A 25,707-nucleotide genomic window follows, 5' to 3' on the forward strand; every position below is an offset into this window, starting at 1 on the left:
AGTTTTAAAAAATAATAATTATGTTATAATTACTTGACAACAAGAACGATTGTTTTTTACAACCATAAATAAGAATTAAAAATTTTTTTTTTTTAACAAGATAACAATTTAAAACAACAACTTAATTACACGTAGTAAAATATTTTAACTTAGAAAAAGCGAAGAATACTAAAAAATGCCTGAGATTTTTTTAACATGGAAATAAAACAACAGTTTGAATATACTTACTTTCGAAGTAGTAAATATTTGTTTACTGAAAGTGCAACTTGAAATGTTTGTTTTCATTGCTGATAAACTTAGTGCATAAACACTCAAGCTTTCTTAATAATAACAAACAAAGCAGCTTCTTTAATAAAAACGTGGAAACTGAATACTAATAATTTTTTAGTAAAAAAAAAGATGTATAGCCTATACAAAAATTTCTTTCAGAATTTTAAAAGGCAAGTTTTCTATTACAAAACTTAATCATAGTTTACTATTAATCAAAATGAATTAAGAAAAAAACATACTAAATTAAATTTAGTTAAAACCTTCTTTTTTAGCATAACATGAAATACTAGAGAACAAAAATCCCTAAACAATTTTTGTACACAGTTGTAAGAACTTCTTGTTTTTTTTTAATTTTTAAGCTAAACATATTAGTAAAAAGAGTTTAATTTATAACAAGCTATACATACTGCGTTAATTATTTGTTTGTTTAGATTAGAAAATTATGATACGACTTGTTTTATGTAAAACATAGTACAAAAGCTATACTTGTAATTAAATTACAAAAACAACAAAATATGAAAAAATTCCATAACTTAAACAACATTTTAAGTACTTTGTTTTTCTATATTTTAATCCAAACAAGTGGTTCAAAATAATTTAATTCAAGTATTAATCAAAAATAACTTTCGTTTACTGCATTTTTTATAGTTTTAAATTTTCAACCCAACTTTAATTATATTTTTCTAAACATACTGAAAAATCCAAACTTTCTACCGAAACTTTGAAATTTTCATTTGGAAACGCACAGCATACTTTCAATTTTGAGCTTAAAATAGTAACAGAGTGTATAAACTATGCGCGCAAGTTGAAGAGAAATATCAACTTGTAGAGTGACGTATGCTTCCGGAGCATTCTAAACTTTATTTTATGTACAAAAGAACATTTAGAAAGTTTACTTAAAAATTATATTGAATTCAGCATCTTGAAAGAGCTGGTTGAAATAAGATATGTAGGAATAAATTGTAAAAAGTTGTAATATTATAATTATAGGACTTTAGATTTTTTAAGCTGACTTATAGCTTTACAATTGACCCAAAGTTAAATTATTGTTCACAAAACTATTCTAGTCGTTTTATTAAGTATTGTTTACTTTTATTACAAGCGAAGATTGGGTTTAAAGCTCTTTAAATGCTTCTTAATCTTTAAACAAACTTAAGGCCTTTATTTAAAGGCAAAAATTTTACAAACAACACCACTGTAAAAAATTTATTAATTTAAGAACTTATAAATTTCGGTAAAACTGGATAAAAGGAATAATAAACCAAAAAGAAAATAAACATGCAAATTAAGTATTGCATGTGTTACAGCTGTTAATAATCATTACGTCATAAAATAATATTTTTAATTTATTCTTTCAAGTTTTTGGTAATTTAATAGTCTTAATCTAGAAAATATAAAGTATGTTACACTTCCAAAAATAAGAAAATAAGGTAGAAAAACATGATCTTTTAAATTTTCAATGAAAACAACAAGACCTAATCTATAAAAAAAAAAAGAGAAAACTGGTAATACTTTTAAACAACCTTTGGAAGTTTCTTATGGCCAAAGACAAAACCAAAATTGCAAGACTAAGTTAACTGTGTGTGAGCTCTTTAACACTGCCATATTTTTATCATGTCGTTTACAATGGGAAAAATAAATAAATAAACAAAACTTGAACACATATTTATGACGCAACAATTGTTTGTGTGTAGTTTGAGACTCCAATGTTAATTCCTCACACAAACACTGGAAGTCTGCATTTAAATTTTTTTTACTTTGTTATTCAAATAGATTTTAATTTTAATATACACTTTAATAATATTCATAAAAAAAAATCATTAAAATTTGAGTAAAGTCTTTTTGTTGCTGTATATGAAAAATATTATTTCATTATGAAAATAATAAAGAAAGTTTTTGTTTGAAATTAGTTGATGGCATGACTAATTATAATAGAAGTTATTGTGATAATTACACATATTATGTTGTGTCATTATTGCACAAATAATTTAAATTAACAAAAACAAATTAAAAACGATTGAAACATGCTGAACTCAGTAGTTTGTACTCGCAACGATGTTAAGTTTTGGACATGTGTAAAACTTAAAAGAAAAAAATTCTCCAGCCATACTAGTGTGCTATTTATAGCACATTTATTTTTCTGTGTACCATTTTCATGATAAATTACAAAAAAATAACTTAGTACTTTTATTATTCTAAAAGTACAACTAAACTTTGACTTTAAGTAAGTTAACGTAACTTTAAGTAAGTTAAAGTAGTAAAATTTCACACAAACTAAAGCAGAAAATAGTTTAATAATTAAGCAATTTTTTAAAACATAAGCTCTCTAAAATGCTTAAAAAATTGAGGAAAAGAAAAAGCTAACAACTACTTTACAAATAAAAGCAAGTGACAAGATACCTTAAGTTATAATTTTATTCTACAGATTTATCAAATAAAGAAAACATATTTACATAAACACAGCTTTTAAGTTTAACAACAACAGTTCAGAAAATGATAACCCAAAAGCCATATGATATATTTACAAAATTTGAGCCAACGGTTATTTAATTATTTATACCTTAAATAGCGAGTTGAAAGAAAAGACACTGAATGATTTACATTCTTTAAGGCTGCCTACAAATTTACTCGACACAGCAATTTTGAAACAATTTAAAAACTCGAGAAACAGCAACAACTTTGCAAAAAGCCAGCGCAAACACATGCGATAAAACAAAAATTTTACAAATTTTGATGTAAAATCATGTCGGGTTTTTATAAACAAAGTTGAAATATCTTGCGGTTTCTCGTCACGTATTTCTGATAAAAACTATCGCCAGCAAAAAAATGCTGTGTATCTACGAGCGAAGTTGTTCATCACGACAAAGATGTGTTGAAGAAACATTTCAATTTGGGAAATTACTTTCGAGGCATCCCGTGACAAACAAAAGGAAAAACAAGATGCCTCGTTCGAGCACTAAAGTTGAAATTAAAGTTTAGCTGTTACTTTTAGTGGAGCTTAAACGGTTACTAAAGCTAGTTTATAGCAAATAAGTGAACTGCACAAGAAATGCTGGAAAACTGTTTTTTTTTATATACGAAAGAACACCGTTTTACTAAACAAATTAAATTTGATTAGCTAATTATATCACTGAAAGGTAAATTTTATGACTTGTTTACTTATCTTTATTAGATATACAAAGCATCAACTTAATTTGTTCTAACTGTTTCTCAAGTGATTTATTTCATTATCACTTAAAGTAAAGGTAGAACATTTAAAATGTATTCTCATCACCATATTTGTACATGGAAAGTTAAGTTACAACAATGTGATGTTGTGCGCTATATAAAAACATGAAAAGTAAAAACAATTAAATACAGATTGTAAGTTGTTTCAATAGATTGTAACTTGTAGCTTCTTTTTTTGATTTTCAATAAATACGATAAAAAATCAAATTGCTTTAAAAGATATAATACATATAAAAATATATATACATGATTACATTGGAGATTTTTTTTTCTTAAAAGCAAAACTTATTTCTTTAATTCCGAAAAGTAACAAAAAAAAGTGTGAACAAAAAACTTGATATATATTATGAAATGCATAAATTAGCAAACCTAAAACTGAATGACATTTAAATTTTAATAAGCAATCACTATAATATATACTTTTATTATCAACAAAAAGACTTTAACTTTACCAACACATAACATCAAGTTATAAACATATATTTATATTTAGTAAATAAAACTTGCTAAAGAAAATGTAAAGAACTGAAACAGTGGTTCAGGTTTAAAATGTGTTCAATTGAAATTATATATTTACTTTCATATCAATATCCACATTTTCAAAACATCATAAAATGAGCTTATTTTAAAGATTGAGACCCTCCTGGTGTATAATACAACCGAAGAACTTAACTAATATCAGACTAAAAAATTTTCGAAATCTGATTTGAAATGCAGTCAGGCTAAGTAGTCTCTTGTCATGCATATCTTCCAAACTCAAGTCTTCCATTTTCTCCTCAATCAAAGAATTACAGAGAAGCCTGAATTTAGTTTTACATTGAACTAAGTATCATTTTTTCGATACATTTTATGGTTGAATTTAATATTTATCATACCTCGACAAAAGCAACTAATGTGGTTGCTGCTTTTGTTTTAACGAAGATGCATGCAAATATATGTAAACTAATTGTTCATATAGAACACTAATTATTCTTAAAGCATTCGGCATATAATTGTATTTTTTTGTGAAGTATGGTTTTTGACTAGCAACTGTCAAATTTAATTTGCATATGGATTGGATACTCTTGTTAGCAAACAAGTTTTAAAGATTGACCCGAATAAAATACTATTTTAATTGCAGCTACAGAATTACTAGGGAGCTGAAAATAGTTATATTGTTACCACCTATAAACATTAATTAATGCTCAGAGAGTTATATAGAAAAATCCAAATAGCTAAAAATTGATAAAAGAACTTCTAGAGAAGATAACTTTGTCATTTGAAAAAGAAAAAATAGTTTGTATGTCTGAGTTTGAAAAAGTGTATCAGTTAAAATACTTAAATTTCGTCCTAATCTTATCAAATACGAGTAATTGATTATTGATTTTTTATTGCTTTTTTTGAGTTGGCATCAGTTACTTTTATACATATTGACATTTAATAGAAACTATCTTCAACAGTATATCTAAATTTTATTAGTTTGTCTAGAAAATAAAAGTTGGTTTCTTGAATGCCATTCAAGTACTAAATTGAACTTGTTTGACTTGATATATTTTCCTTGGTTTCCATATGAAATCCTTAAAGTTACCTTCAACTTTACAGGTACATCATTCTTATTCTTCCACAAATTGTTTTTTTATGATACACATTAGTACCTTATTATCTAATATACCTGTGTAAGAATGAATCAAGAAAAACTATTTAGCTTTTTTCAACAAAGTATTGGGAGTTTGAAGTTTCTAGACGTTTAAATCGTTTTAGACTTTTCTAAATAGCTAGCTAACTCAAAAATTAACAATCGTTTGATCTTGTATGTGGTACACTAAATTATAAATTGCATATAAAGAGCAAATAAAAACTTTCTAGTATCAAGATATTTTGATGGTCTTGAATGTTAGTTAAGCATGCAAATATGTATGGTGTTAATCATAAGAGTTTAATTTTTTTAATGCTAGAGCAAAGTATTGGTACCCTCTCAAACAACTGAAAAAATCACAAAATGAAAATAATAACTATATTTTTTAACAACACTATAAAAACACCACATAGTCATATCAAAAATATAAGAATAAATTCAAGTGTTTCACTTCAAATTTATTATACAGGGTTGCCAAAATTTTTTTTGTTATCTTCTGCAAGCTTTTTAAAAAACAAGTTTTTCGGTCAATTTTTAATATAAAATTAAACTTAAGGTAAAATGACTGTCTTCAATAGAATAATAACATTGAAAAGATACTGTAAAGCTACATTAAATGTGTTTTTTATAAAAAATGTTTTTAGTTATACTTTTTTTTTCTGATGATATATTTTTCGTATCTTATAAAAATTTTGTTACTTAACATGTAAAAAATAGTTTAACATTTAAGGGTTTTCTAGTGATTTTTGTTTGAAATTCCAGGTTTTTCCAGTATTCTAGGTTTGTTGACAGTTACTATAATTTTTAAAAAGGTTAAAATATAATTTCAATCACTTATCTAAAATTTATTAATTATAGTAAAAATACTACAACTTTAGACTAAGGTTTAAAGTTCCAAAGAAATTTTAGATATAGTTGATAATGAAGAAATTAAATGCTCATATGCATCAAAATTCACAAATAAAAATACTGTTGCAGCATTTTTACAAACAGTCTCTCGAGAAATAAAATTGCTGAACAAATAACAAAAAATCACCGTCTCATCTAACAAACAAATAAAAAACAAATAAAATATTTTTAATGGCAGAGCAAAGAGAATTTAGTTTTCAGAGCAAGGAACAGGCAAACAAATAGGATGGAGTTTCTAATATATCATGCCAATAGATGGGCGCGCACACTCACTATATGATGTTGCAAGAACACTTGCTGTCACCGCTGGCGTCTTCGGCTTCGGACTGCTTTGAGTTTATCATTGAAACGAGCTCGTAGAATACCTGTATGAACGTTTAGATGAAAAATTATTTCAAAATATTTTGTCCTCACTTTTTCAGTAACGGACCTCGTTATCCCTTTTAATGGCATACCTAGTAATGGCTGGATTAAAAGGTTTTATTCATATAAAAATAAACGATTGGGTCGTTTTAAACTTAAAGCGCTGCGGACGGCCGTTATAAGTTCAGCATGGCATCAACGCGTTCATTAAATTATACTTGCTCACCAAATGTTGTTTACATTTGAAAGGCATGACTTTTTTTTACAAAATGTTACACTTGCTCTTCTTTTTGGTCGACTTGGTGTTCTCGGGTGTCGACTCGTTGATCAGTTTTACCAAGTCGAAAAACATCTGAATTTTTTTGTGAAAATTTGTTAAACTTGGGAAAAACTATTTAAAAATTGTGTACATAGATTTTAAATTTTAAAAAGCTTCGTTGAGGCTTAACTAATAATATTTATAGTTTTATTAAATACTTCAATACTGTAGTTCTAAAAATTTCCAATTTTTCATTTTAATATTATTAATGGTAGATTTTCAAATATTTGACTCAGTATGTTTTCAAACTTAGTATGAAAGTATAGTCTTTTAGCAAAGTAATTTATTAAAATATTTAACCACTATAATATCTAACTCAGTTCAGATTTTTAAACTTTATAATTTTTTATTTAAAACCTTAAGGTTTTGATTAAATTTTTTTTATTAAAAAGCAACTTTTAAACGTATTTTTAGATAACCAAATTAAATAATCCTAAACCTAATGTTTAATTTTTTTAATAATGAATTTAGAAAAAAAATTTTGACTCTGTAAAACTAATTTGTTAATATTAAACAAATATTTTTAATAAATTAAACCTTTTCATACTTTTATATTATTTTAACATAGCTGATAAAAACAGCATAAACTTTCGAACATATTTTAAGTTTTTAAGAAATTTCTAATCAAAAATGAAAAACTTCCAGCTATTAGAATTTACTATTTCCGGGTATGTTACCATTTTCTATTTAGTTTTAAACCAAGCTTGAAAGCTGCTTAAAATTTGCTAAGCAGATTATCATTAGAATTTTATCATTTAGAGCATTCCAAAGTTATATGCTAAAAGGTTTTAATTTTTTTTTTTGATATAAAATTAGCAAATTAGTTCTTATTTCAAAAAAAAATCTTACCTGTTCAACATTGATTTTCTGTTTTGCTGAGGTTTCCATCATTTTACTGTAAAGTTTATAAAAATTAAAAATCAAAACATAAAACTACTTTTATAAATTAAGTTAGTTGCAAAAAAAAATAATAATTTAACAAAGTTTTTAATGAAAAATCAAACACTGACCATCCCCACGATCTGGCGAGATCAACTGCGGTGTTGGTAGCTACAGTTCGGTCATCTTCCAAATCGCACTTGTTACCCACCAGTATCATCGGCACCTGAAAATTGTAAATTTTATTACAAACTAGCAAAGGTGAGTTTGTTACAAGATTTTGCAACATCAATCCCTTTGTGATTATTTACTAGTTAAATTCAAAAGATATAATTTTGATGAACATATATAATAGTTTATATTAGTAAATAAATAGCTAATACTTTTTAGTGTACGATCACTTAATCAGCTATGCATAAATATCTTTGATGCTTTAATATACTTTTTACAATTCCCTAGAGCGTTTTCAGTAAATAAAATTTTTTAAATGTGGGAGAGACACAAATTATAAATGCAATGTCTATATTTTTAAACTAAAAAAAAAAAATTTGTAGCCGGCTGGAAAAATAAACAAAATAAACTAGAGAACATTAATGGCGAATACAGGAAAAGTTAAACTAATATTCTTAGTTAGTTTGTTCTTGGTGATAGACTTTACTCCTAGCTTCAAACTTTACATAAAGTCAAGGAAAAAACGTTTTTAAAACATAAATGATATAACTTTAAATATGATTTGATAGTAAAGTTTTAAAAAATAAAGTGATTTTTAATTTTAACATTTTACATTAACAAAACATAGATTTTTTCTTTAAATTTATTTCAACAAAATTTGTTAAAAGTTATACAAAGAAAGTTACTTTATTTTAAACAAAAATATTTTGTTTTAAAGATAAACTATTTTATTGAAAAAGTTATATTAAAAATAAATTACCATTCTGTAGTAAAATATAATAAGAAATATTATTTGTAAGAAATTAAGAATAATATAAGTTTATTTAAGTTGTCTTTTTACAATCTAAAAAACACTATCAGTTTTAGAAAACTTAAGATATATTTGATAGTTCAGTAAATAAAAAACAACAGTTTTGTAAAACTTTGAAAACTAAAATTTAGTTAAAAATATGAGACAAATATAACTAAACCCAGGGTTGCCAAATGATTTTGGCAAATTTTCTCCTTGTTTTCAAAATTTCCTCCAGGTTTTTTAAAGTTCACATTTTTGGGTCTATTTTTAGTTTAAAGTTAAGTTTAAGGTACAAAACTAGGTTAAATAGTATAAAAATATTGAAAAAGTATAGTAAAGCTATTTTAAATGTGTTTTTTTAATAAAACAAAATTTGATGATGACAAAAAAATTGTATCTATACGGTACATTTTTTGTGTCAAACCGAAATTTTACCACTTAAAATGTAAAAGTTCTTTAAAATTCCAGGTTTTTCCGGATTTTTTAGCCTAAATTGTCAAATTCCAGGCTTTTCCAGGTTTCGAGTTTTTTTGTCAACCCAGTACACCAGTTTACATACATAACAACAGTAAAAAAAAATTAATTTTCAGTAAAAATCAAATTTTGATTTTTTTTTTTTAGTGTTTTAAATTTCTTTCAGGTTTTGAAAGTTTTTTTGTTTAATTTTAGTATAAAAAGATATTTGAGGTAAAAAACTGTCTTAAATGATACAAAAATATTGAAAAGATGCTGTAATGCTAATTTAATAGTGTTTCGTGATAATTAAAACTCTAAAAAAACAACAAAAAATTGTTTATGATATTATTTTCGTATCAAATCAAAATTTCAATATTTTACATATAAAATTGTTTAAAATTAGAGGTTTTTCCAGGAATCCATATATTTCTTCAACCTTGGTATGTTAATTGTAAATATATACTACTTATATAATTTACTACTTGTATTTTTTTAAGTTAGTCTATTTTATAAAAAAAATATATTATCAAAATATGTAATAACTTAAAAATATTTAATACTTTTTTATTAAATTTGCGACAATAACATTTTTCTTTTTGAGTATATGTAAAAAAGTATTGAGCAAATTGCATAAACTTCCTATCAAATAACATTTAATTAATTTTAAACCATTTTCCATTTAAAACTGCGTTTACATAGCATATTTAAAACTACTAGTAGCTAAACATAATAAAAAATAGTTCTTTCACGTTTTTAAAACTGTTCGAATATTTTCATGTACTAAACTTTAATGTAGACGAAAGCAATTTGTAGCAAATAAATCAAAATCCTTTTAACAGGTAAAACAAGTAAAACTATAGTTTTGCTTATTAATCCTATTAAACCATTTTTATGCATTTCTAACTTAAAAGACATTAGTGTATAAAATTTTAAATAACATTTGAATAGTCTGAGTCAATAGCGGTATAAGTAAAAATCAATTGACTGATTACAAAGTCTAAATAATTAATCAATATAAACTTCATACAAAGTAAGAGAAATTTTAAAGGAAAATAAAAATAGCTAATGAAACTAGTGAAGAAATCTAAACTCAAAATTTCTAAAACAAACTTTATAATTATATAAGTTTATTACTTTTATATTATCTATGTTATTGTACTATAATATTATAAACTTTAAATCTATTTGTTCAAATATAAAAATGTGTTTTATTATAAAAAATACTTTTTTGGTGCTTAATAGACTTTAAGCATCTATAACTATAAGCATTTTGAATAACTTTTAATCATTACAAACTTTTAGATTTACATAAATAATATTATTGTATTATAACAAATAATTATTTATATATTTCAAGAAGTTTTGGTAGAATTTTTAAGGTATTTAATATTTTTGTAAATATTGAAATTACTATTACGAAAACATTTCTACAAAATTATGATAAAATACTAACAATACAGGTACAACTATATTGTTATTACATTGAAAACTTGTTATTAAGTATAATAAAAAAACAGTTTAGCTTTGAATGTAAGCCATTAAGTGTATTTTAAACTTTAATACTGCTTAAAAATTTATATCAACATTTAAAAACTTTATGTAACAAGTTTGCAATATAACAATATTGCATATTTATTTTTTTAAACTATTTTATCTAATCACATTAAATATTTGTTATTCAAACTTGCTAAAAATAGCTACAGGTAGCTAAGCAGTTAAACATAAAAACTTAATATCAAAACCTTAGCACTTAAACTTATTAAAAAAAAATTAACAAGATAAGCTAAACTTGCAAACGTTTAAATAATAAACCTGGTACTTTATATCTAATTTCGATTAAATTTCTAATCATGGAAACTCATATCATGGGTTTTACAGAAATACTGAATATTAAAATTTAAACTTAGTTCAAAAAAAAAATTCAACTCAAGATAACTTGCAAACTTCCAGGTAATAAAACTCGTACTCTATATTTCATACAGTTTGCATTTTCAACCAGTTCAAACTTGCAAACTTCTAACAAATAAAACTAATACTTTTTTTTGTTAGCTTTTCAACAATTTTTCAAACTCACGTCGTCGGTGTCTTTCACCCTCAGTATCTGCTCCCTCAGCTCGGCCAGGTCGTCAAAGGAAGATTGGGAGGTGATGGAGTAGACGAGGACGAACCCCTGCCCGTTCTTCATGTACAAGTCCCTCATCGCCGTGAATTGTTCCTGCGTTTTTAACGGTACTTCGGACTGTGTTTTCAGAGGAAAAGACAAGAAAAAAGAACGAGAGTTTTAATTTGACACTGCTGAATTGTAACTGAGCAGAGTTGCCAGTTCGTAAATGTGATTAGCGTAAACAAAAAACTTTTTAAACTTTAAAATATTTCAAATACTTTATGTAAGTGCTGTGATGGTATTATGATAACATAATAGGACTGCTGACTGCTTTTTTTTTCAATTTTAGTCGTTAATTTAAAAATGTTTAGCTATACACATGTAATGTTGCTAAGTCAAAACTTAAATGATAATCACATTAATGTAAAAAATAACTATGAAAAAGTGTAAAATAAACAACATTTTACATTTGGAAAGCTCACACTGCAGTGCACATAATTAGTATAGACACAAAACTCACAGTTCCAGCAGTATCTAGGATTTCCAACATGCATTGCTGGCCATCGGCTTCTACTTGCTGCAATATTGTTAAGTTTATTTAAAACTTGTCAAAAGTTAAGTTTGTATTATCAAATTTCAAACAGTTTTAACTACAGATACGTTAACTTCTTCATTACAAGGCTTGAAACTTTTAATAGGACTTTTAATTTATTTCGTTTCATGGCTGTTTCAATAAAAAATTGAAATATCTTTAAATAGTATTTATTTTTATTATATATATAAGACATATATATAGTATATATTTATATGTATGGTAGTTTAAAAAAAGTTATTAAGAATTTTTTTTTTTTAGTTTTTAAACTCATCAAGTATTCAAAGTTTTTGTTTTCAATACTTCGCAGTTTTCGTAAATAGTTAAATGTAGTACGTTCATTGTAAACTTTTAAAACTATTTTTTAAATATTTCCTTATTTCTTAGTTGAAAAACTTATTCAGTTAAAAAATTAAAAATAAAATTTACATAAGGTAAGTTACTTATTTTAAATACAAGTTATTTTAATAAAACTTAAATTGGTTTGATAATTTTATGTTCAATCACATGAAATTTATTTCTTTAATTAATTTTTGATTGTTTACTTTATTTTAGACAGTACAAACAAAAACTAAATAGTTATAAAATGTTTAACACATTAAAGCATTGTAGTATAATACTATTATACTTTTAAACATTTCAGAAAAAGTGAACCTCTTATATCCTGAAAAATTAAAAAATAAACAGTTTAATATTATAAATTTATTTTTATGCTTTATCTAAGCTAATTTAAAACGTTATACTATTTGAAGTTATAATAAATGAAATAATTTGAAGTTTTCTACAGAAAAATTAAAATCACTTGTTTAATTTCATCTTTACAATTTACTTTTTTATACTTTTAGATAACATGAAATTATTTTTTTTTTTAAACAAAACAAATTCACTTATTTTTCATTTACTTTTAAATAAAATATAATTTTCTACTGATATTTTGAAACGTACTAGTAGAACAATGAAAAGAAAGCAATGATTTACATTTAGTATAAACTTTACAATAACAAATATGATTATAAGTAACTAAAACATTTTATAATAAAACATAGTTTTAATTGTATAAAAAATTTGATTAATAGTACAAGTATATTGCTGAAGACAAATATAGTAATTAATTAAATATATAAATATAAAAAATTGAGTTAACTTATATATGATTTTAAAATGTAGAGGACTATATAAACTATAACTTTAAACACTTTCTAAACCATATATAAGTTTTTTATTTCATAAGTCTTAAAAAAAACAAAGATTCATAAAATTAAATATACCAAACCTCACTTTTTAAAATACTCTGGCATTAAAATAATTTAACTATGTAATACCATGTAAGATAAAACGTCAAATTAATGGAATCTAATTATGTATTTTTTAAATGTACTACATATGTTAGAAATACTTAATTGCCTCTTAAGCATATTTAGACTACATAAGTAAGTTGATGTTAAAAATCAAAAGTAACTTAAACAAATTTAGTTTTGTATGAAGGTCAATCCAATACAAAGGTTACTTTTTTAGAAGTTATAAAATTTTATTTTTGTTTTATATATATATATATAAATAGTAAATTTAAATTTATGTTTATCAAGTGTTTACAAAGGCCAAAACAATACAGAAGTAACTTTTTGGGAAATTTTAAAAGTAATTTTAAATATTTATATATAGCTATTCCATAAATATTAATGTATATTAATTTTGTATAAAAGCCAAAAGAATATAGAAACTTTTAGGGAAACTTTCTTTTTTAGTTTTTTAAATATATAGCTTTTGAAAAATTGAGGAAAAAACTTTTTAAGCAAAATACTATTATGGAACTAGAACCTTTATAAAAATTTACTTCCTTGAAGCTTTTAGAATTTTGTCTATTTTATTTCACACGTAAAACTTATTAAATACTTAATTTAACAATTTAGAAAAAACTTTGTATTATTATTAAAAACTTAATACTTTATAATCATACATTAGTACTTATTAAATTCTAAAACAAATTAAAAAAGTTATATACTAAAGTTATGATTAAATGTTTTTTACACAAAATTACACCAATTTGTTAATTCTGAAAATTTTATCTTAAAAAGGTAATACGAAAAAATACAAGACAATTAAAATAACAAAGTTAAAATAAACCTAATATTTTTTAATTTCGAGATAAATATGTATGTTTTAACTGTATGTAATTAAATTGTTACTGTTATAAAGTTAACAGTTTTACTAAAAATAACTTTATATCAATTTACTATAATTGCTGAAATAAAACAGTAATTTTCAAATGATTCTACAATACTTTATTATTTATTTGTTAGACTAAAAAAGGTTGAGTTTAAAAAACAATAACCTTGCGATAGCTGTCTTCAATAGTTGGGTCATACTTTTCCACAAATATTCCTTGTACGAATTGAACGGTCTGAAAAGGTTAAAAAACTTAATAAATGGACCTATAGTTCTTAAAAAAGAACATACTACATAACGTTTTGACATCAAATCCTAAGATGTAACTAATCACTTCTAAAAATTTATTTATTAGAGGCATAATGGGGGTAAAAGAATATTTTTATAAAAATTAACATTAACTATTATATGAAGATCTAAGTATAAACTATAAGTCAGTTTTTATTGTAGATAAAATTTCATTTAAACTTTTATAGTAACAGATAAATATAGTAACTTATGTAAAAAAATTGCTTTACAAACTATAGACCACTTTATCTAAAATTGAAAAACTCACTAAAGAACTGTTTATTATTTTATTTTTGAGATACAGACTTAAAAATTTTAGAAACATTCCTCATCAAGTTCAAAATATTTTTAGAACTAGAATATAAAACAGAATAAAAAACAAACATTACAATAAGATTGCTTTTTTTTTTTTGTAATAAACTTCCATAATAGCAAAGTTTTAATATTGATGGTGAACTTAAGTGAAAACTTAAAAAGAGTATATAAAAAGTTAAAAGAAATATTTTTAGTGCAATAGTACTTTTTTCTTACATAATTTCTGCTTTTCTTTAAAAACCTATTGAATTTACCAATTTTGATCCTATTGTCTCAAAAGTTATTTCAATTTAAAATTTATAAAGCTGTTAAAAGTGCCTGAAAGCTAAGATATAAAACTACAAAATAAAACCAAACTTCCAAACTTTATCCCACTATGACACTAGTATAAATATTTTAACAAACTATAAGTATATTTACCTTAAATAAAACAAACAATTAAGTATATATTAAAAAACTATTATGTAAAATCTACTAAGCAATACAATAACTACATACAAAAACAAAGTTTTGAACTTTATATAAGCTATGAAACTTATTTACTGAGTTTATTTTTAATTATTAAACACTTAAAATTGTATAAAAATACATAAATAAGCACAAACCAAATTATGAAGAATTATTTTTTCATACAAAACTTAACAAATTTTGACTAATTCCACATAACTTTTATAAAGTTGTAGTATTTTATTAAATTCTTTAATAATGTACAACTTTTTAACTACAAAAATTAGATTTGTCTTTTTGACAAAAAAAATATATTTAAATTGAAAATTACAAATTCATTTCATTTAAAATACAACCAACTACAAAAAACTATAATATTAAATAAACTAACCAAAGCACTTTTACCTACACCTCCAGATCCTAATACGACAAGTTTGTATTCCTTCATTTTATTTAATTGCCTGTTTAGTGTTAGTGTATGGAAATTACAAAAAATAATGAAAAAAAAACTAGGTTTTTTAAACACAAAAGCTTGAAAAATAGGTAAATTTAAAATAAAAATATCAAAACACAGATTATTTTGTATAACTTGATGCATATGTTTTTATGTGCAATTTTTAATAAAAAAAATATTAAAATTTTAAGATGACACTTATCAGTTTTATTTACAAGTATCAAAACTAATCTAACTTAGACTTATTAAATTAGATCTAAAGAAAAAGAAGTTTCAAGGGTAAAAACCTAAGCATGATTATGTAAAATTACACGAAAGACATCATGTTTTAAATAGAAAGATTGATTTTGAGTTGCTTTTAAAACAAATGTCTGGGAAAAACTCTGTGGCAGATCTTCATCTGTCTTCAGCATGCCAATGACAATAATAAGAAGAGTGGAGCTGTCAATCAGTTGATGATCCATGCAAGTAATGTTGTGACTGATGCTTTTGAATGACAGGGCGTTCAATTTATTCCTGATTGCATTCACTCCTTTTTCATTAGATCCTTCAAAGCTCAAGCAGGAGTCATTGCCATATAATGAAGCGAGGTCACTTCCTCTTATGCCAGCTGCTCCCTTATACTTTTCATAGTAAACTTGGCAGAATTGCTTTGCAATATCTTCACAGCTGGTCATGTTTCAATGCAAATCAAAAACAAAGGTAATGAAACATTTAAAATATTACATGTGTATACATTAATTTGTTCTTTAAAATAAATAGAATTAATAACAGGTTGCTTTAAAAACTCTGTTACAAGTAAAATAAAAAGAAAATAATAATGATATAAAATAAATAGAAAGCAACCTAAAATTTTGTTTTTAAATGAGATGTTTTAACAAAAATTGGCATTGCTGCTAGTTTTCTTTTGCTGTAATTAATTGCTAGCACTTAAACTCACTTAACTAGAAAAAGACATACAAATGTATATTTGCTCTGAAGTCTCTACTAACTAATTTTGTAGTGAATGAAGAAAACAAACTATAATTTAATTGCTTTTTCAATGTTGTAGTATTACATTAATATAATATCTACTACAAAGTAGTTTTTAAACTTATATAACTTGCTTCTAATTGGACTAAAGTTTTTTATTATTCTAACTCTAATTAAAGATTTTTCCTTTTTTAAACCAACTTTAGCAGTAAATGATTAAATTTAATGAACGAAAACTTTGTACTTTATTTTTTAGATTGTTTATTCAGGTTTTAAGCTACATATCACGTAAAAATTTTAACCTAAGTGACCTGAAGTTTGTGAAAAAATTAATAAGTATCAAGGGAAAAGCTTGGTGCAACATTTAAGGGCTTAGAAATAAAAGTTTAATTATAAACTTAAGTCAGCTTTTCTAAGAAGTAAAAGTTTAAATTTTGTGAGATCTAGTCATTTTTCTGTAATAATTTTTCTGTACAAACCTGTAGAATATTCTCTGATCTGAACTTATAAATTTCAAAAAATTAAATCTTCCTTTTTTATTTTGAGTCAGAGACAACAAATTTTTGGATATAGTTCTTTCCAACACTTTGTATGAAAATTTGAAAAAAAATGTATGACCATAAAAAGTCTATTTTTTGCTTATATAAAAAATAGATAAAATCTTATAAATTACTTCTGGCATTTTTTTTATAATTTGATAAAGATAAGTTCTTCAAAAAATATTGCTTTAAAAATTAGGAAAAAGTACAAATTTAACAAAGTCTTTTTTGTTCTTTTAGTTTTGCCTCCCATTTAAAACTATGAAACTTTCAAACTTAGACTGCATATAATTCAAACTCATTTTGCAATTAGATAAACAGTAAAAGCAAATTAATAGTTTAGTTAATAAGTATAAAATAAGACTAAAAAAGTATCTTCCCTCCTCTTATACCCTTTAAAATAAAAAATTAACAAACTTACTTTTATTTTAGCTTAATAACTTTTAAAAAAACTACTACAATCGCAACAGCATTAAATATTTAGATGAAAAAACATGATTTGAAAAAAAACCTTCAAGTCATAAAAACATGCTTCAGATTTTAGTGAATAGAAGTCTGAGTGAGTTAGCCTTATTTCTCTCAAAAAGTAAACTAACTCGAGTGGTTTGAGTAGGTGACAACCCTGTATTTTAGTTTAAGCTTGGTTTTGACAAATAATAACCAGCTACTTATCTAATTAGTAAGTTATACATAAAATTTAATAATTTTAATTAAAATAAGCTTTAAAGTATTTAAGGATATAATTAATTAATTACTACACTTTAAAACTTGTTTTTATAGTGCTAATTAAATAGTTTAAAAGTACTAAATTAATGATAATTCCAAAATTTTAACGCTTCTAATTAATATAGTTTTAAGGTGATTAATACTTACATTTGTAACTTGCTTTTAAAGTAAATGATTTAACAGAAATATTTTATTTAATTAGTTAAAATACTAACAACATATACCAGGGTTGCCATTTTTTAGGCAAAAAAAACAGCCTTAATGACCAAAAACTAGCCCAAGTTACATCAAGCTATCCAGAGTAGGCCTAAATTTAAAAAATATAAAATAATAATGAAAGCCAAAAACTAAATAGACAATAATGTAAATATAGGTCAATAAAAATCTAGAAATACCAAATCAAAAATAAAAGGACTCGTGACTTAAAGTTAAAAACTAACCTAAAATTTATAAAAATATCCAAACTAGCATGAGTTTTGCCAAAAAAAAAAGAAGTGGAGTTAACCTGAGTTTTTCAAAAAATTTTAAACTAACCTGAGTGCGTTATAACCCCTTAATATACTTAATAATATTGTATATTTCCCGAAGTTTAATAAATTAAAGTAAAACACTTATTTTTCATTCATAATTTTAAATTGATTCTTTTATTAAATCTATTTCAACCACATATTTAATATTGGATATTCAACTAGCGTTATAATCAGATAAGCGTGAGTATTTTACCTACTATTTCATAGAAAAACTAAATATAGTAGGAAAAAACCAGTTAGTCTCATTGCAAAAAATGTTTTTGGATATGTTGTGTAAAATTTCATGTAATTTTTTTTTTGTTTATGTGTTGACCACTGGGTTTTGATCTTGTGGTGTTCAACTCAGAATTTTTAAAAGATGTTATAGGGACCCCACAATATCAGTGGACATATTTATTTTTTAAAAGGGCCCATAATACATTTATCATTGCAAAGGCTAGAGTAGGAGAAGGATGTTTCTTATCCTTAAAAAAATGAAATCAAGAAATAATTACCAAATATACCTTTTTATTTTGGTTTACTAAAAATTGAAATAACAAAAATTAAGATTAATGTATATTCTTTGAAGTAAAAAGGTCAGCCTGAGTTACCTAAAACTAACTTTTCTCTAAAAATAAGTAAAAAAAAGTAGTAAGATACATGAACTGAAAAGATTTACTTTACTATTTTAAAAAACCATAACAATTTAAAACAACTTGTCTAAAAAAAATATTGTTAAAAGTAAAATGCAGAAAATAAAAGATAAAACACATGTAAAAATGATTTAAATATAACTGTTTAAATAAATTATACTTGTTAAATGTATGTTAAAATTGTTTGTAAATATGTTTTAACTATTTTTTATCAATATATTTAGTTTCATTTAAATAAATTTATTATACATAGTGTAACTAAGTGTTTTTTCTCCACTAATGAAATACTCTTAACAGTGTACTGTAAAAAATATATTAATAAGTGTTTGTAAATATTTTTTGATACAAGTTATCATTTTTAGTGTTAACAAAACAATTATCACAATAAATAAACAACTAGTAAAACTAACAAAACATTTAAAAACATCAACACCTATAAGTTTATATTAATTGTTCTTTCTCACTATTAAACTTTTAATGTCTGTAGAATTACTTTTTTATGAGCTTTGACTGGTATATAAACAAAAAGTTTTGTCCATTGTGTACAAATTGTAATGAGTAATTGTGGTTTTGGATAATAACTGCACTACTTATGGGACTACGCCTATTACAATGAGCTAAGTCTACTAATGACGTAAACGAAACCTACCATATTAGTTGTGCTGTTATGGTTTTTTAGTGAACTCACAAAGCCTCTATAAACAAAGAGAATCTTGCAAAATATACTTAAAACGCATCTAATTCTTTTATGAATAACAACGAAAAACAATTGAAAACAAACTTGTTTTAAAAAGTTTACCGTTGAATTTTTTTTTATTTAGTTTCTTTAGTCAAATCTTCAAAATAACTTTCTTATCACAAACATGTTAGATTCTACCAATTATAAATGTTCTTAAATCTTTGTATAAATGTTTTTTATATTTTACGAAATGTGCTATATTTACAGTATTATAAATTCACAATACAAATAGGTTTTACAAAAGTTTTAGTTATATCAAAACTTTTTTTTTGTTGACATATTTTATAACTTATTTTTGTTTAAAACTAACACGTGCAACGTTAAACCACGTACTATTTTCAAATTTTTCTTTTCTCAAGGCAGAATCGTTATAGATAAAGTTCTACAAAATCTAGCTGCTTCAAACTTTACTTTTTCGACACGACTCTTAAATTAACTGCATACTCATTTATTGCATTCATTGTTAACACTTTTTTTGTGTTATAATATGTTCTTGTTAACAAAAAAGTCATTAAAAAAATACAAAAACTTTTTAAATGTTGTTATTTACGAGATATTAGTGTGAGCAAGCTTAACTTTCAATTAAGCTTGTAGGACCTACAGTGCAGGTTGTTGGAAATATTACTAAAAATATTTTAAGACGATTGTAAACTTGATCATATTTATAAGTTTTCATGATAGACATACAAGTTTTCATAAGACTTTGTCAGTTTACTACTCTCTCCTTAACCATAATTCAGTAAGGTGATTGAAGAAAAAGATCGTAAATAGATATTGTGACCGTTTTTGAATAATTTAATTATTTCTTTTCCTCTTGTTGGTGTTTTTTTTTCTTACAAACTGCTATTTACTCTAAATGGTGTGCCAAGTATAGCTAAAATCAGCTTGACAAAGCCCTTGACTCAAGGATTATTAAAACAAATTTAAAATAGGCTATTGTTGCAAAGTACAAACTGCAAATAACGCTAACAAGTTTTTCTAACGCTAAGTAAAAATATAAAAGTAGTGCAAACTGTAGTTTAGAGGCCGGTAAAGTTTTGCAAAAACTTATAGCTTGCAACAGACTTTTAACCTAGAAGAAGAGAACAAGTAATGCAGAATGAGCAAATTCAAATTTCTTTGCAATAATATTTTTAGTTATACGTTTTTTGCTTTTCAGTAAACTTTGCTTCTTATTTTATTTTATTACAATTTAGCACTGTTATGAAATATTTTTTCTGGTTGATTGTTTCAAAATACTATAGCCTACAAAGGCGTTTTCAAACTTGGCTAGCAAGAAATTTTTAAAAGTTTTTATTAGAAGATAACTGCTAAATAGTTATTGTAACAAAAAAAATTAAGTTATTTAGTTTTTATTTAATTTCACAAAAATAAGTGCACTTTATATTAAACCTAAAATGTTAACAAAAATTACAAAAATAGAACAAGCAATTAACAACGTAAGTATATTTTTTAATCTTTTCTACTTTTCTTTATATTGTTTCGCTAAAATAGATAAATGTTCAAAACACATACTTCGAACCTATTGGACAATAATGTTCACCCTACTTTTTATTGTCATAAAACTTGTCTTATAAATGTACAAAATCGATACTAAAAAGCAGAACACTGAAGTAGAGTAAAAAAAATAGTGTTATAAAGCATACTTTTTTATCACACGAAAAATAATATTGTAGCTAACATAAATAGCAGAGGTAGTCCTAAATTTCTACAAGTGGAAATTTATAAAATATTTAAAACACTTAAAAATTTAATGGAGTCTAAAAAAACAAACTTTAAGTCAATTTTGTTGTAAATAAAAAACCTATCAAACATTACAAATAAATAAAAAATTAAATTTATATTGTTGCATTAAAGAAGGTATAAGTATAAGTTGAAATACAATACAACAAATATAAAAGAACCAAAATTTTTTAAATTCGTTAAACCTTTTGAAAAGGTTAAAACAAATATCAAAAAACAATCCCTTAAAACTAAAACAAAAAATTTAGTTTTACACCTTTGTACTAAAAGAATATCAGCAGAAAACTTTTATAAATAATTTAGTGGTAAAAATTACCATAAAGATTAAATCAAAACATCAAAATCAAAAACTATTGACAGTTCAACAAAAAATATAATCAACAAAAAATAAGGACAATTTTTTTTTTAAGTTTTATTAACAAAAAGGAAGTGAGGAACAGAAATGATGCATTGGATCATGTTCAAAGCTTTAAAGTAAATGTTCACGAAAAAAATCCACGTAAAATTAAAATACTGAATAAATAACAATTACCATTAAAAAGCAAGTATTACTTGTTGTCACAGTTATTTATTTTAGAAATATTAGATTAGGGCAATTCTTTTTTTAAGAGAAAGCCAGTAAAATTTTGTTTCATCAACTTATATGACGTGATTTTCACGCTTTGTACTTTTTTAAACGTCAAAGACAATTCTAAATTGAAGCAACAAATAGTCCTGGTTAATCTTTAAAAATAGTAGGAAAACTTAAAAAATAACATACATGTTAAATGCACAATTTTTTTTTAAACGAAAATAAAATAGTGCTTAAGAAGTTAGGTGAAAAGACCTGGTTTTCGAAAAAAACCTTTTGGATACACCATCACGGATACATTGAATGTCTTTTCCAGGACATAATGGGTTTATTTTGGGACAAATTGCAAGATTTTTTGCATTTATCTTTGATTTAATAATTTTACAGCTCCTACAAATATTACACACTCTTAATGCAAAGTCTTTAAAAGTAACTAACTAGAGCAACTGGGCGTTCTAAAAAACATAAAAGTTTCTGTTCTAACATAACATAAGTGTATAACTTTTTTCTTGAACGACAAAAAGTAATCGACAAAAGTAGTTTGTCCTAGGACCTAGTGAACAAAAAAACATTTGGGTTATCGAGTCGTACACAAATTGGATACAGTTTAAAGTCTTTTCCAGGACAAGTCTTATCCATGACTGATCTAGTGCAGAGGTCGGTAGACTGCGGCCTGTAAAACAAAAACCTTCGCCGAGCAAGGTACTTTTCGGCTAAGTACATACTATTTTAAAATAATAAATATAATTTGAGGTAAAAATTGCGCTCTTAATTTAATAGTTACTAACTATAAGTTCTTTTTATCTTACTTTTGGTTAAAAATAGTATTTTTATACTAATCAAAACATTTTTTTAATAACTGCGTCCTGCAAAAAACCTTGATATATAATCCGGTCTACGAGAAACTTTTTATAGAAAAAATTTACTGCAAATCAAAAAGGCTGCAGGTGAAGACCCTGATATAGTATTCTAAATCAATGGATAGTTTTTTTCTTGTTAAACAGTCTTTGAAAATTTATAAAAAATCATCTCGGTCCATTTTTTAGATAAAAAGATACCCAAAGTCTAATTTGACTTTTTAAGAATTTTTTTCTTGACTTTTCGAATAGTGTAGAAAATTTAATTAGATTTAGCGTCTATGTGATAATAACTATTTTTATGAACAAATCAAAAAAAAAAAATTGACAAAAACTTTAAACTTTATAAGTTATAGAAAACAAAAAGAACTTTTAGCTTAATCAATTTCATAATTATTATGGGTATTTCAGTACTTAAAATAATTGTTTGTGTAATCTGTAATCTCAGATTTAGACATAGGGTTTTTTTAATAAGTATTTTTAGATTATAAAATTAAGTTTTAAATTATTAACTGAACTACAATATTTTTGAATAGATAAAGAATTCAAAAATTCAAAAAATAATTTATGTTAGTTTTTAAAAGTTAATTTAATGTTTTAATATTAGATTTATTTTAAGTATAGATATTTAATTTGTTTCAAAGTTTTACAAAATACATTTCAAAACTTGTTCACAAATTGTTTTAATTTAAAGTTTAGCATTCAATTAAGTTGTATTATATATTCTATACATTGAAATTAAAAAAAAAATGATGTTTTTTATCGAACAACTTTGTAATTTTTGAACTGTTTTATATACTCGCCGCATTAAACTTTTACTTAAATTAGTTTTGTTAAAAACTAAGTGAATAATGAAATTCAGAAAATAAAGTTGTACATAATGTGTAATTAATTGTTTAAGTACAGACCTAGTATGAGATAAATGTTAACTCTCTATACAATTATATTACTACTAAAAAGGAAATATCTGGCTACAGCATAAAAAGACCTTAACACCATAATCATTAAAATACTTAAAAGAAAAAAATCTAAAATTGTTTTTTACACAGTTTATTTTATTTTGTCCTGGACATGACGTTAAATTGTTCTGGTGTATGACTCGATAATCGAAAGGTTTTTGTACACCAGGTCTTTGGACCAAGTCTTTTGAGCGTATTTTTTTGTCGTTCATTAAACAATATTTTGCTTTTTTTTTTAATGGTTTATTGAATAATAAAAAGCGCTCAAAAGAATTGGTCTAAATACCTGGTGTACACAGGAACCTTTCAGTTATAGAGTCGTACACAACTTGGTGACAGTTTAACATCATTGTCCAGAACTAGGTAAAGATTAAAACTTTTTTTGGTATCTTTCATGATCACTTATTAAATAAAGTTAGTATCAATTGCTTTGCTTATTATGAGATAAAACATATTTTACTGTATCTCAAAAAATTCCATAAACAATTAAATAGATAAAAATAGTTATAAAATACTTTTTTTACTTTGAAAAAAAAAATTAACAACTTTTGTTTTAAAAAATTTAAGTACTGCATAATAATTACTATTGTACACTTTTTTGTTCTTTAAATTGTAAGATGTTTATAATTTTAAGTGGTAAAACTTAAGAAAGTTTAAGAGTTTTCTATTCATTTATTCGATAAGCAAATGTCTAAAACTATGCATTGTTACACAAGAAATCGAAGATTTGTTAAGAAACTTAAAATAGCATATTTTAAGATTTACTTTCTTTACAAAAGTTTTATTACGTGTAAGCAAGTACCTGTAGTTCAAATAAAAACTAAATAAAAACTGTTTGATCGTAAAACTATTTGCCTATAGTAAAGTAATAAAATTTTAGTACTGATGCTTAAGTTTTATTTTTACTTCAATTAGTGCACATATTTATTTCGACTGACATGACATAAAGTTCTTGATCAATTAGTAAAAAAAAAACAATCTTTGTTGTTTACAGTGTGAGAAAAAGATTAATTACTAAGCGGGCCATAAACAATAAAAACCGCTAAAACAATTTCAGTTTTATTTTCAACGGCCGTGCGGTTTGTTATGGCTTTTTGTTGTCGCGAAAAATATTGTTTGCACAAGCTTGAGCTGCACAGCAAACAACCATTAATCATATCACTTCGAGCTCTTCGCACTCAGTTCTCGTGCTCGTTCTGTTTTAACTGCATTCGTGTTTACTTTAGTTGTGTCTTTTAGTACAAGAACCTAACAAACTTTGAGGTTGTTTAATTATTTTGATACGTGTAAAACTGTTTCAGAAAAAAAAAGATCATTTGCTTGTCACAAGACTTAAAGACTGTCTAGTGACCAATTACTGTTGGCAGTGTTAAGTATGGTGTGAACAAAACATGTGTGCACAGTAAATTGCAAAAAGTTGCACCTTTATTGGTGTATTTAAAAAATTACTAGATGTAATAAAATGTGGATGTAATTAATCTTTAACTTTAAATGTTTTTTGTTTCAAGTGTTTTGAAAAACATTAATTTCATAGTCTGCTTGTAAATTTTAATGACACATATTTACTTTTAATTGTTATGTGGATTCATTAGTAGTACAAACTTTATTTTTGAGATTGTTAAGTTTACTACAACAATGAACAAAAATATTATATAAAATCGTTTATGTAAAAAATACTAAACAAATTCTTATAGCAAGGGCCAAAAATAAGTGCTTTTAAAATTTTGTCAGTAAAAAAGTGAGAGTATTGATTTTTTTATATTATTTATTTTTAGTTTTGCTTGTAATGGATAATACTTTGCAACATCTTTGCAGCCATACGATTTTTCAAAGTTAAAATAGTTAGAGTTAAATGCATCCTTTTTTACTCTAGTATTTTGTTTTTAGAGATTTTATGAAGTTTCAGTTTATGTAAACAAAATGAAACTAACAGCATACAAAAAAATAATGCTGAACACTTTTAGTTACTATTGGTTAAATGTTTCAGGCTTATTTTCTAGTAAAACAACCAGTTTACGATTAAGCTGATAAAAAAAAAATAAAGTTTTGATTTTCAAAATTTGAATTACT

The 25,707-nt window shown here is 24.3% G+C and overlaps 1 protein-coding gene and 1 pseudogene across 3 annotated transcripts; both read right to left on the minus strand.

Moving 5' to 3' along the window:
• Positions 1–1,462: 1,462 nt before the first annotated feature.
• On the minus strand, positions 1,463–15,563 carry LOC145843394 (ras-related protein Rap-1b-like). 3 transcript variants are annotated; one of them, XM_082950867.1, is made up of 8 exons: positions 15,307–15,557; positions 14,032–14,100; positions 11,628–11,684; positions 11,078–11,218; positions 7,715–7,809; positions 7,554–7,599; positions 6,296–6,387; positions 1,463–2,006 (listed from the first exon to the last, which is right to left on the minus strand). In XM_082950867.1, coding segments are annotated over exons 1-8 (708 nt in total). In that variant the 5' UTR covers positions 15,514–15,557; the 3' UTR covers positions 1,463–2,005. The 3 variants fall into 3 exon arrangements, with proteins under 3 accessions (XP_082806993.1, XP_082806995.1, XP_082806994.1); XM_082950869.1 differs by lacking the exon at positions 6,296–6,387 and adding an exon at positions 6,612–6,737; XM_082950868.1 differs by lacking the exon at positions 1,463–2,006 and having other exon boundaries at positions 6,295–6,387; positions 15,307–15,563.
• On the minus strand, positions 15,377–16,113 carry LOC145843395 (putative nuclear transport factor 2 pseudogene; annotated as a pseudogene).
• Positions 16,114–25,707: the final 9,594 nt, after the last annotated feature.

The sequence above is a fragment of the Thalia democratica genome, chromosome 8, assembly GCF_965202585.1.
Source record: "Thalia democratica chromosome 8, ktThaDemo2.hap1.1, whole genome shotgun sequence".
In the NCBI taxonomy this organism is placed as follows: Eukaryota; Metazoa; Chordata; class Thaliacea; order Salpida; family Salpidae; genus Thalia; species Thalia democratica.

What these genes read in the sequence shown, in the direction of transcription:
- LOC145843394 (XM_082950867.1), bottom strand. Translation starts at nt 15,513, where the DNA reads ATGCATCAAGTTATACAAAATAATCTGTGTTTTGATATTTTTATTTTA. An exon ending in GTGTAGGTAAAAGTGCTTTG is followed by an intron (nt 14,101 to 15,306) that starts GTTAGTTTATTT and finishes TAACCTTTTCAG; the next exon opens with ACCGTTCAATTCGTACAAGG. An exon ending in GGGTGAAAGACACCGACGAC is followed by an intron (nt 7,810 to 11,077) that starts GTGAGTTTGAAA and finishes TACAATTTTCAG; the next exon opens with GTGCCGATGATACTGGTGGG.